The 13,826-nt window shown below is 43.7% G+C and overlaps 1 protein-coding gene across 2 annotated transcripts in view; it reads left to right on the plus strand.

Annotated features, from left to right (window-relative positions):
* The window catches only part of MTR (5-methyltetrahydrofolate-homocysteine methyltransferase), a 1,155,773-nt gene that overhangs the window by 412,275 nt on the left and 729,672 nt on the right, over positions 1–13,826 (plus strand). For both annotated transcript variants that reach the window (XM_040350739.1, XM_040350741.1), the window contains one exon: positions 1,089–1,189. In XM_040350739.1, the coding sequence (XP_040206673.1) occupies positions 1,089–1,189 (101 nt within the window). The remainder of the gene's footprint in view (positions 1–1,088; positions 1,190–13,826) is intronic.

Here is a 13,826-nt window from a genome sequence, read left to right on the forward strand (position 1 = left end):
AAATGTGGAGCTCAACAATTTGATTCTTTTTAGTAATGCCTTTGTTGAGGGATAGGCCAAGAAAGTTAATAAATTCTGTAATAAGGGGGGAAAGGTGCCTAACTGTGTGCACTGGTGTCAGTGTAGTGCTTTATTTATGGTGGATGCTCTCTCCTCTCAAGCTGGAACTGGAGATTGCATAATTTCCTGTGGCTGTTTTTGCATTACACAGGCATGGGACGTTCTGCCATTCGTCAAAAACCGATTAGCAGGTTTATGCCATAAATCATTGTCTTGGACCTGATCGGTTCTGAATCTAATCCAATGACCACAATGGCGGGGGGCGCACATGACCTCGCCATGTGTATGAATCACACACAGGTACGTGATAATGCACTGCCCTGCTGCAGTATATGTACGTGGGGCGGTCCGGAAGCGGTTAAAAATAAGTTATTTATTGAATTGCTGCAATTATCTTTTTGATATTCTAATTGTATTAGTGTGTGTGTGTGTATGTATATATGTGTATGTATATATGTGTATGTGTATATGTGTGTATATATATATATATATGTGTGTGTGTGTGTATATATATATATATATATATGTGTGTGTGTGTGTGTGTGTGTGTGTGTGTGTGTGTGTGTGTGTGTGTATATGTATGTGTGTGTGTGTGTGTGTGTGTGTATATGTATGTATATATATATATATATATATATATATATATATATATATATATATATATGTGTATATGTATGTATATAAATCTCTGGCATAAGACAAAACCTGTGTTCAGATTAGAACACAGCAGCTGCTCAGCACGGGACCCAGCATCTAGTGAAGATCACTGTAGTGGTTTCTAGTACTGTGATTTCCAGCTTCTAGATGGATTCTACAGATAAGTTACATTAGTCAAAGCTTATTTTATTGCCAAGTTACTTACTGATGGGTAAGATTTATACTTTAATGGTTATGTGACAAAACTGATAATATAGAGCCTATCTATATATGATGTAAAGCTAAAATGTAAGTATACTGTACATTAGAATGTAAATATTGCCTGGATTTGGTACCCAGTACTTCATAACAATAAATTCTTTCTTTTACAGCATTGGCTTAAACTGTGCTTTGGGTGCTCTTGAAATGAGGCCTTTTATTGAAACCATTGGGAAATGTACTACATCCTACATCATATGTTACCCAAATGCTGGTAAGAGTTTGAACTGAAATGGTGTCATAGTTTTTAATGTATAATGTAGATGGGTCTGTAGTTGGTTTGCCAGGCATGCTGAGAGCGCACACCTGCTCAGCCTTTCCTGTCATCTCCTCCCACTATGGAATGTTTTGTTGGGCTTCCTGCGCAATCAGCTTTTTTTGTTGGCACCCTAGTAGGAAATTCCTCACATGTATGATGGATCGTAAGTGCAAGGGCAGCGGACCTCGAGGCCTGTCTGGATTCCCCAGGACAGCAGTTGCTTCTGCACAGTCAATTTGGAATGCAGAGGATTGTACCTTTCTCATTTTTAATAAGTTGGTACAGGAATTGTCTCCATCTGCAGATACAAAGCCAATGCTTAGAGATACAATCTTGGTGCTTATTGAAGCACATGCCTAGACTAAAGCCTGCTAAACACAGGCTGAATGCCAGGCGGGGTCATTTGACCTGTATGTTTGGTAGACATGGCGACAGAAGCTGGCCATTAGGCTATCTTCTGTCGTCGGGTTACGACAGAAAAGGTTCTGCCTAACGCCTCCCGATCAGCGATCTCAACCAATGGCTGAGAACGGTGACCAGAGTGTTCTGGTGTGGGGGTACACTCTGTCAGTACACAATAGCACAGCAGCGGACTAACCTCAAACTGTTACTACAGTGGCTCCGACCTGAGGTTTTTTTTCCCCCATTAAACTCAGTAGTGTGTATGGGGCTTTTAAGCCAACTGCCATGTATGCTTAAAATTACCAGCCCCTCCCCCCATCCTGATTAATCAATTCCCGAATGCAGCTGGTCTTGTATAGTAACATGTCTCAACCCCAAAAAATCTAGTGAATAAAAGGCTAGAAGCCCCTTCTAAGGCCTTATTCTTCCTCACAGGTCCTGCCCTGCAACCTGGCACTGTGAATATGTCCATCTGCCAAACCTTAGCTTTTAGGTCCAAGGTTATATTCCAGAATCCTGGATTTATACCAATAGATCCTCCAGCAGTAGGAACTCATTCCTGTAGCTCTACTCTTTTGTTGATAGGCCAACACACTTTGCAAACCATATATCTAGAATAAAACAAAAGTATAAAATCTATTGCGCTACTGCGAGTAATGAAATGTGAACTAAGTAAACATAAAATATATAGAAAATATATAAATGGAATACTAAAGCTGCTATATCTAAAGGTGCACACAACCGTTGACATGTAAATAATAAAAAACTGATAAGCGCTATAGTAATGGTGAAATAAACATAATGGCTAAATAGCCAACACACTGTGCACTAAAACGTGATGAGATGGGCTATAACAGCCCAAACCGTGGAGATTCTACTTTATTTCTGGGGAGGTCATCTCCACGGTTTGGGCCGTTATAGCCAATCTCATCATGTTTTAGTGCACAGTGTGTTGGCTATTTAGCCATTATGTTTATTTCACCATTACACATCTAGAATGAACCTCCTTTTGGTACACATACCCTTTGGCTCAAATGTTGGTCTGCAGAGCATCCATGCAAGAAACGCCTTTAACACATTACATATACCCTTGTATGAGGAACGCCTCCCCAAATTCCTTCCTGATTCCTCAGGAGGCAATTGGAGATTCTCTAGATCAATAATCTCTGGTGTTATTACCTATATATAATGTTTTGTGGATATACAGACACTCAAATTAGAAGCACCTCATCCCATATATACAAAAAAGGAAAAGGGAAATGGGTACCTGGGAACCCTGGGACTATGAAGCGGTGCTGATAAAGTTTAACAAGACACCAGTTTTAGAAAAATAGAAAACGTTTTTAATTTATTAATACATACAAATATAAATAAATAGAAAAAAACAACTGTAAATAAATAGAAAAAAACAACTGAAGTCTTTGAATAAACAAACTTCAACAATGTGAAACGACTCATTGTAGTTCACTCGACATGTTTCGCTCGCGTTTGAGCTTCCTCAAGAGTTTAAAACGAACTACAAAGTATCAAGGAAAATCAGTGTAAAACAGATGGTCAAAGAAACAATGTATTGATTACAAATATAAGTAGATATGACAAAGCATATTGCGTTACTTCAGAATGGATTTATTGGGATTGAAATTCGTTTTTATTTATGTGACGTCTGCGATTTTTATTGGCAGATGCCCAATTGTATGCTTGGCTGTTGTCATATGCCAATTTATCCCGTATAAATTTTTTCTCTTTATTCTTTAAGAGTGGATAGATAGGTTTCCAAATCAGTATTTAATGTAAGTTCTCTAGAGGAAAATGATTCGTTACTAGTGATGAAACTGTTCTCATTGTACAAGCCTTCAATTTCAAGATCAAGGGTTGCGAGATCAGATGAGTATTGATAACATAGTAAACTCATCATTTTCTCAGAGCAACCCTGGAGATTGTTTTCCCATTCAACCCTGAAATCTGAACTCACATTAAAAAGGGTGGGGAAAATTTGAATCCTGAGGCCCCAAGGTGTAATCTTATCAATATATTAGAGAAAGTACCACCTATTCCAGAATAGTCTGGTTTTGCGTTCGAGCATGCGTTGGAGTCTGGCAAAAAAAACGGTCCATCGATAGGCCGCCATTTGCTGCAACAAATGGATAATGTCCAAGGAGGAACAATGGTGATCACTGAATGTCCACGCCTTCAGCCATCTGTAAACTAATGGAGCACCCACTGGTGGACACAGCAGAGGGAGAAGAAAAAAATATATATATAATGAAAAAAGGAAAAAAAAAAGCGAAGACTTAGACCATTAAATAGACAAAGATAAATCATGCATTTATGATCGATGTCACAATTCAGACATGCACAATGTGATTTGATAAACAACTATGCCTCCTGGGAGTGATGGGTGGGTAACACCCTGGGTATAGCAAATGAATAGGTGAGGCATAGGAGATCAAATCAAAGACACCACATCCCGGTAAATGAACAATAAAAAAAGAGAGGTGTGGAAGGGTAACAAACCTTGGGATTTTTAAGGTGTCATGATCGTAGATCAAACAGATATGATAAACAAACAATAATTTATTAGAAAATGAGTAACGTAGTATAAAAAAGAGATACACAAAACATTTATGATCCCTGGGATTATTAACGTCTTCAAGGAAAAGCCGCAGCAGAGCCTGTTAGGAAGGAGCCCGACATGTTTCGCTCAGAAGAAGAGCTTCATCAGGAGCAGTGGAACAGGGTAAACTAAAAATACAAAGAAATAATAATCCATAAGCATTGTATATAATGCCATACATATAACATTGGACAATATCATAATTGTCAGAACAAGTGTACAATGTAATTTATGACTGAAAACAATCAAATATTGGGAATACATAGATTTGTAATACTGATAGTTAATACAGATACACAGATCACAAATACTGGTTTTAAATCATCCAGTGAAATGACCATGAGCACTCTTACCTGACTGGGCCAAAGGTAATCCAATCGAGTTTTAAACAACACCGTTGTGTAACCATAAAAACATATACATGACTATGAAGAAAAATGTTCCATAGTTGTTGCCAACTTTAGCCCGCACAACTGGAAACCCCACTGGACCGAGTCCGTCCACACAGGATGATCAAAAACTGCTAAAGTAAATACAAGTGACAATAGTGAATGCAGGGATGGCCTTTAGTTTTTGGGCCATCCCACTCGTTTATGCTCTGGGTATTTTTTCCAGCCTTATTGATGGCGTCAATCAGTGTGGTTAAGTCCACGATGATTGCCTGGCCTCAAATCCCTTGCACTGTTAGTCGCCGCCCCCTTTGGGCGGATGGCTAGGCTGGTGTTCATTCACCATTTGCTGGCTCCTCCTGTCTCCATCCCGATTGGTTGCCAGTTTCCAACATGGCCGACGATCGTCACCCTTCCTCTGATGCTCGTCATGCGTCACAGCGCATGCACAGTGGCCCGTTTTCCGCTGCAGGGCGGGCTGGATCATGTGGGCTGTCATCCCCTTGTCATCTCCCATTGTTGCAGTCCAGCCATTAGTCATCTCTGTTTATAGCCCACCCCCTGCGGTGATGTCACACGCAGTCCAGGAGGGTATTTAAAAGCACAGCCTGTGCTGTTCAGTTGATGGTCCTGCGTTGACAGGGTCTGTGCTATAACTGCTCTATATCTTGTCTCATCAGATCCAGCCTCCCACTGCAGGTTTGTCTCCCATGTTTCTATGGCAAGGATAAGCAATTAGCGGACCTCCAGCTGTTGCAAAACTACAAGTCCCATCATGCCTCTGCCTCTGGGTGTCATGCTTGTGGCTGTCAGAGTCTTGCTATGCCTCATGGGACTTGAAGTTCTGCAACAGCTGGAGGTCCGCTAATTGCATATCCCTGTTCTATGGTATACTTAATGCCGGTTCACCCCTGTTTTGAGGGTGTATTAGGCATGCTATTTTGATATGTGTTTGATTCAACACCCTTATTGATGGGTTCCTATGTTTTCTATGTTGTTAATTAACAGTACCTTTCAGCCTGGGAGGTCATCCCTTGCTAAGCATAGACCAGTGATTTGGTTAACCCCTTCTAGGCTGGAATATATCTGTCCAGCTAATTTGGAACCAACTTCCTCTAGTTGATCAGGTATTTTGGTATTTGTTGAATACTCTATGGCATGGTTGCTATCATTTGGCCCTTGTGTTTGAATCTACAGGGGCCATTAGTTCCCTGCATTCACTATTGTCACATTTTATTTACTTTAGCAGTTTTTGATCATCCTGTGTGGACGGACTCGGTCCAGTGGGGTTTCCGGTTGTGCGGGCTAAAGTTGGCAACAACTATGGAAGATTTTTCTTCAGTCATGTATATGTTTTTATGGTTACACAACGGTGTTGTTTAAACTCGATTGGATTACCTTTGGCCCAGTCAGGTAAGAGTGCTCATGGTCATTTCACTGGATGATTTAAAACCAGTTTTTGTGATCTGTGTATCTGTATTAACAGTATTACAAATCTATGTATTCCCAATATTTGATTGTTTTCAGTCATAAATTACATTGTACACTTGTTCTGACATCTATGATATTGTCCAATGTTATATTTATGGCATTATATACAATGCTCAATGCTTATGGATTATTATTTCTTTGTATTTTTAGTTTACCCTGTTACACTTCTCCTGATGAAGCTCTTCTTCTGAGCGAAACATGTCGGGCTCCTTCCTAACAGGCTCTGCTGCAGCTTTTCCTTGAAGCCGTTAATAATCCCAGGGATCATAAATGTTTTGTGTATCTTTTTTATACTATGTTATTCATTTTCTAATAAATTATTGTTTGTTTATCATATCTGTTTGATCTACGCTTTATCAGGACACCTTAAAAATCCCAGGGTTTGTTACCCTTCCACACCTCTTTTTTTATTGTTCATGTGGTGTCTTTGATTTGATCTCCTATGCCTCACCTACTCACAAGTATCTACGAGGACCGAGCACTCCCTCTCCAGGGAGTGGGAAGGGGGAAGGAGAACGTAAGAGGTGAAGAAAAAAGAAAAAGGAAGTGAAAAAAACAAGGCCGGAACGGCCATAGTAACATTGTTGCTAGCATCATGTCGGCTAATACCACAATGGGAGCTGAACGTCCTAAGTGGGGGGTCACGGTCATTGCCTAGAGATGCCCACACACACCAAAACAGAGCAATAATCACAGAACAATAGCGACAAACTTAACAGCCTGGGAGCCTGCAGGGCTGTATAGTAAAACATACTGTGCACATATGTCAGGGGGGGGGGTGATTCCCCAACAGATACTGTGAAACTTTAGCAGCCCGGAGGGTCACGTTAAAGGCATCTGGACACGCCAAATCAGCATGAATAATGATCGGGAGAAAGGGGGGAGCCTCCTTATTTGGGGGGACAAACTGTGTACTAAAAATAATAGGATCAAGTCAACTGGGGACTACCGTGCTGGAAAGGGACATAACCAGGGAAAACAGGGAAGTGTGTGTGTGTGTGTGTCCGTCCCCCCCCCCCCCCCCCAGTGGACATGAACAACAAAGCAACAGTCCATAGCACAGTGTCCCAACAGGACCATAGATTTCAACAAGGGAAGGTCTCAATAGTCTAAATCTTGTAAAAAGAGAAACAAAGACAGAGGGTGAGCTTGGTCCAGTCATCCGGAGGTTGACTTGGAGGCCTCCGACCTTGAACGTCTAGGCTTCTTAGATTGTCTCCGCCAGCCAGAGGAGACTTGAAACCCAGGGGTAGCAGCGTGTATTGGCCAGTCCGGGAGGCATCTGGGGCAGCTCAAAGGTCCCTAGGAACTTGGAGAGATCACCCAGTGTGCAGAACGCCGCTGACTTTCCATCATGAGAGGCAGACAAGTGAAAGGTGAATCCCCATCGGTACTTGATATGCTTAGCTTGTAGGGCTCCAGTGAGAGGCTTAAGGGCCTGGTGCAGGTCTAAGGTCAACTTGGAAACATCAGGTAATAGGTGGACACATGCATCAAAGTGGATGGCCTCCTGTGTGTGAGCTGCCTGCATGATGGCATCCTTAATTGCGTAAAAGTGGACCCTGCAAATTACATCCCTGGGGTGGTCTGGACTGGGATTCTTGGGCCCCAGGGCCCTGTGGACCCGATCAAGATGGGAGCATCTTTATCTTTCTGGAGCAGGTCATTAAATATTGCAATGACTGCCGGGGCCAAGTCCTTGGTGTCAACCGACTCCGGGAGGCCACGGATGCGTATATTATGTCTGGCCCTGTTCCCTTGGGAGAGCATGCATTGTTGAATCTGCAAAGTGTGGTCATTTAAAATGGTTTCATGGGATTGCAGGGTAGAAACATTCTCCTCCACACTGTGTTCCACCTCCTCCAGCTTGTCAGTAACATCACGGCGCAGCTCATAGATCTCCCGCTTGATAGAGAGCTCCATCCTCATGCCTAGTTGGCAAGGCCTTAATGTATGCCTCCAAGCCCCAGCCAGCATACAAGCGGTGTGAGTCAGGGGAATGGCAGGCAGAGCGGATAGAGCCATTGTCAGAGTCCGGGGGAGAGTTGGCCCTCTGCCTATTCTTCATAGCAGTAGTGGAGCGCTAGGAGGAAGCTCCATGTGAGGCCACATGTCCCTGAGGAGCGGGCCAATGCCATCTTGGACGAGAGGGTGCCGCGCTGATCCGGCCTTAGTTTGTTGAAAAATCTATCGATTTCGCCATCCCTGCCCGGGTCGAGGTTATGGTGAGTGTCTCCCCCTCCTTTCCTTCCCATTACCGACCTTTGTGGCGTGTCAGAGCAGCGGAGATGGCCGTTGTACAGAAGGTGTTTGCAGGAGCTCCGGGAAGAAGCAGCTTACTCCTCCATGCGCTAAGCCACGCCCCCTGAAAGTTTTATGCCTTTTGGCTAAAGCTGTCCATATCACATGAAGGGATAGTTGGAAGCATGCAGGAGTTCTTTGACTCCCAGGATCATGACGATTCAATGGTGTTGAAATGGGATGCCTTTTAAGGCATACCCAAGGGGAATTCTAATGGGTTAAATTAACCAAGTTAAACATGCCCCCTCTGCTCTTAAGATGGAATCCCGTGTTCAGGCAATGGAACGTACGTTACCGACCCCTCTGATTTGGCCAGGGAGGCTTGGCAGGCAGCCTTATCTGCTTATCAGCATTTGCTCTCCTCGGCTGAAAATTGTTTTTTGCAAAGCAGACGTTCTTTGAGGAGGGCGAGATGACCGGTTGCCTGTTGACATGGATTTCGAGCTCTCACCAACAGTCGCCTGCCATTGGAGCCATTAGGTCCAGAGCGGGTAAGCCAGCCTGAACTGATTATGCAGGGACTCACCAGTTTATGTGAGACTCTGTACAGCCCAGGCCCAGTTTACCCAAGAGGACTTGGATATGTACTTAAGTCAAGTTTAATTCCCTGAATTTTTTGAGAGCCAGCGAGCGGAGCTAGAGGCCCCACTCACCGTAAAGCCTCCAGGTTGCAGTTAGCGGCTTCCCCCAGTTGCAAGGCCCCAGGGAGGACAGGATCCCCGTGGCAGTGTATAAGCATTATTCTGCCACCCTTGCTTACATTTTTTTAATAACCCCCCCCCCCCCCCTTAATGTCCTAGGCAAACATAGTTCTGCTACTCAAACCAGGTAAGGACCCAGTAGATCCATGGGCTTATCACCCAATCTTGTTGCGCTACAGAGCAACATCAAGATTTTTGCTAAGGTGCTGGTGATCCTGATAACCTCTATTGTGCATGATAACCAGACCGGTTTAATGCCCAATAATTCTACAGCCGTTAATTTTAAAAAGGTTGTTCCTCAATATTCACACAGGCCAATAACATGGGCAGTAGGGCGCTGCCATCGTCAACCAGGCAGCTATCAGGGCATTAGACTCTGTCTCTGAGCTTCGCATTGAGGAGGTGAACCAGACGGGGATGCCTGTTATTCCCCCCTCCTCTTTGCATTAGCTTCTGAACCACTGGTGATTGAGATTAGGGCCAACCACCGCATCACTGGTTTCTGCCATGGCAACATGCAGGAATAAGTCATGTGTGCCAATGACACCTTGCTTCTGCTGAGAGACGCAGTCCTCTCCCTTAGGGCGGCTATGTCGACAATATCTCGATTCAGAACATGAAAAAAGGCAAAACCCCCTTGATTTAGAGTTTGAAAGTGACTAGAAACAGTAGAGTATATATGTAAAAATATAATTAAGGTATGGCACAAAAACATTCATGGATTAAAATGACCTGTGAAATATACAAATCCAGACAGAATATTGATTGAATACATGTGAACGACTTTATGCAAGACCCTTACATAGTCGTTCACATATATTCAATCAATATTCTGTCTGGATTTGTTTGTTTCACATGTCATTTTAATCCATGAATGTTTTTGTGCCATACCTTAATAAATTATATTTTTACATATATACTCTACTGTGTCTAGTCACTTTCAAAGTCCCAATCAAGGGGGTTTTGCCTTGTTTCATGTTCTACATAGGGATGTGGTGACTATAAACAGTGATTTTTCTGTGAATGTTGGGTATCTTTTATCCATATCTCGATTCAGTGGAGATATTTCCAGTACCTACAGGTAAGCCTTAATCTAGGCCAGTGATGGCAAACCTTTTTGAGCTCGTGCCCAAACCGCGACACAAAACCAACTTATTTCTTTCAAAGTGCCAACACAGAATTAAACCTGCCAGCGTCTCTGTACAGAGGATGGGACTGATCATCCCTCTTAATTCACCCCAAAAATGTACATTTCAGCCAAATTTGTTCAGAATGTAGGTTTCAGGAATGCGTTGTGCTCAGAATACACTGTGTGACATACACTGACCTACCTGACACATACACAGCACAGTGATTTAAGGTAGATATAAAGTCAAACATATTTCACCCCCTCCCCGAATCATTTGTTTCCCCTTATAGACGCTGGGCAGGCTAGTTTTGGGCCAGCAGCATGCGGTCAGGTTGTGCACCCCAAGCCGGGTTCTGTAAATTATGCTTTAAGTTGCTATCGGGTACTATACAATACTGCCCACCATTCAGTTACTATACATTTCTGCCCACCATTCGGTTGCTATCGGTTACTATACATTACTGCCCAGCACCATTCGGTTACTAAATATTGCTAAACATTACTACCCAGTACTATTCGGTTACTACACATTACATTAGGTACAATGCACAATGACAAATTATTGCATAATGAAAAGTTACTGCACAATAAAAAATTACTGCACAATGAAAAATTACTGCACCATAAAAAGTTACTGCACAATGAAACGTTACTGCACAATGAAACGTTACTGCACAATGAAACGTTACTGCACAATGAAACGTTACTGCACAATGAAACGTTACTGCACAATGAAACGTTACTGCACAATGAAACGTTACTGCACAATGAAACGTTACTGCACAATGAAACGTTACTGCACAATGAAACGTTACTGCACAATGAAACGTTACTGCACAATGAAACGTTACTGCACAATGAAACGTTGCTGCACAATGAAACGTTGCTGCACAATGAAACGTTACTGCACAATGAAACGTTACTGCACAATGAAAAGTTACTGCACAATGAAAAATTACTGCACAATGATTACCTGCAATTTAGTCTCCTTCTGCAAACCGCTCAGTCCTGCCAAGGAAGAATGCACACAACCCTGTTTGTGTGCCTTTGATCTGTCTGCTGGTGCTGCTGACTGGAGAAGGGGGGGGGGGGGCATCACAGAAAGCCTGCTCTGCCTCACTCCTTGTCAGTCACAACAGCTCCTGTCCTGACAGAGGAGAAGCAGGCTCTCTACAACATGGCAAGTGCAGGGAACAGAGCCGAGCAGAGCAAGAGCACACTCCCGCCCACCTCAATACAGCACAGTCACGCTTTCCTCTCTGCCTGCATCTTCTTGTCAAATGTGGCGGGCTGCAGTAGGAGGGCGGGTCACAGCAATACTGTTTGGCTGAGAGGCGGTGGTGGGCGGAGCAAATATTAGAAGCACAGATCTGATAATTTCAGGAGCTGGCCGCTGATTGGTGGGTGCGGTGTGGATGGGCTGTGCTTTGGATTAGCGGGCACATGTCACCCCCCCCCGGCGCTTATTCTTTGTCACTCCCACTCAGGTACGTCACCGCTAGCCTATAGAACTATGGGGGATGTAGTTTGCAGTGCGGTGTGGACAATTAGATTTTTCACTGTGTGCTTTCATTTCACAGCGTGCCTACAGAGAGGGCTCGATGTGCCGGCAGCGGCACACATGCCACAGGTTCGCCATCACTGATCTAGGCTTACCTGTAGGTAAAAGTGGTTGTACAGGGTGTACAACCACTTAAAAAATATAGGTTTGTCTATTTGCTCGAAGCTACCCATATTTTATATTTCACTCAAAAAAAGTATACTTTTGTGTGCTTACACTAAAATTGATTTTAGTGTATTTATCCTGAAATTATGCACTTGGGAAATTACTGCAAAATAGACTTATTAATAGCATGCAATGCCTAACTGCAGTTTTCAAAGCTAGCAGAATACTTTCTAGTATTAAAGAGATATAGACTCCAGAGACACACACTTTTGCCCATGTACAAATCGTTGGTCATCATAAGTCCTGATCTGCAATATGCAGTTTAGTTTTGGGCACTTGTCCAAAAAAATATATCAAAGAACTGGAGAAAGGGTAGGAAAACCAAGCTAATAAAGGGCATGAAGGAGATTGGCCATGAGGACCGATTCGCTGAGCTGAATTTATTCTCTCTTGAGAAGAGGCAATCAAGAGGGTACGATCAAAATATATTAATACACAACTATAAAGAAAAAGGGTGGAAAATACATTTCCCTGATAGACAAGTATTTCCCTCTTTTTTTCCTAATGCTTGTTGTAGCTGAGCACTTGGCCAGATGTGGTAATCTAGCCACTACAGGGAGCTAGTCCCTTTATTTGCATAGTGTTGAAACTCCTTCAAATATCAGTATATTTGCACATAAATTATCATGGAATTCCATGGTCACGGCATACACTTTATTTTTTATTTTATAACCTCATCGTATTTTCTCTTATCCATGGACGGACACAGCTCCTTAAATCTTGACAAGTGGGTTATGTTCCTGTTCACAGGAGAGGACTAGGCAAAAACATGTTAGATAATTAAATGCATGTTATTTTCACAGTTGAACAGCCCCGCCCAGGGGGCGGTCCCTCCGGACATAACCCTCCTCCCTGCAGCATGCAGCCTTAGTTTCTTGCTGCCTAGCAAAGGAGAAGGACGTATGGCTCCCTTTTGGGCCCAGTGCCCTGAGGAAGTTTTTTCTTTTTTTTAATTCTTTAAGAATCTTCTATCAACTGTCGGCTGAGAGACAGGCTAGATATATAGATCCTTGTAGTCTCCTCAGTCCGGCCAGCGAGCATGAGCACACCTTTGCAAAGAGGCTGGGTCTGCCACGGCATACCCTATGGCTCCTAGGCTGGCCGGTGAGCTTTGGCTCCGGGGTCCACATATGATTGGGCTGTGGTGTTGTCTCACTCACAGTGGACCGGGCCGACAACTACTCCTACACCATGTATGCCTGTCAGGAATACGTCAGTGGGTCCTCGCTTGGACGGGTAAGTACAGTCCTTCCTGCTTCGGCGGGCCGGTATGGCTGAGCATTCCTGGGGTTCGGGGGTCCTCCTGTCCTCCCTTCCCTGCTCTGTCATATTTCCCTCTGCTGTTTTATTGCTCCCGTGGTGGACCTGTGGGGGGGCTAATTTTCCTACCAGGGGACTGTGGGGTGTCTGGGCCTGTGTTTTTCTGTGGGGGTGTGTTTACTTCAGAAAGGCTTCCTTATGCCTTCTCAGCCACGTCGCAGCATTTTGCCGCTATTTTTTGTAGCCTGTTGTTACCATTGTGAATTCCCGTCGATGGCCATTTTGTTGTGGTCGCGCTATGGCACAGCTTACTGTGACCGTTTCCTGGTCTGAGGCATCTGGCAGCCATTTTGGAGGTGATTTTGGCCTCTAGTGCTAGGCTTATACAGCACACAACACAGATCTCCTCATGATTTTGGATCACAGCTTTACCTCAGTTTCGCACAAGAGTATTACAACGGACGCCAGCCTCACAGGTTGGGGGGGCGTCAGGGGGGTCCAGTCGGCCCTGGGTCGCTGGATACTAGCGAAATCCCGTCTACCGATCAATGCCCCAGAACTTCGGGCGATCAGGCTGTG

Source organism: Rana temporaria, chromosome 4 (assembly GCF_905171775.1).
Source record: "Rana temporaria chromosome 4, aRanTem1.1, whole genome shotgun sequence".
NCBI classification, from domain to species: domain Eukaryota; kingdom Metazoa; phylum Chordata; class Amphibia; order Anura; family Ranidae; genus Rana; species Rana temporaria.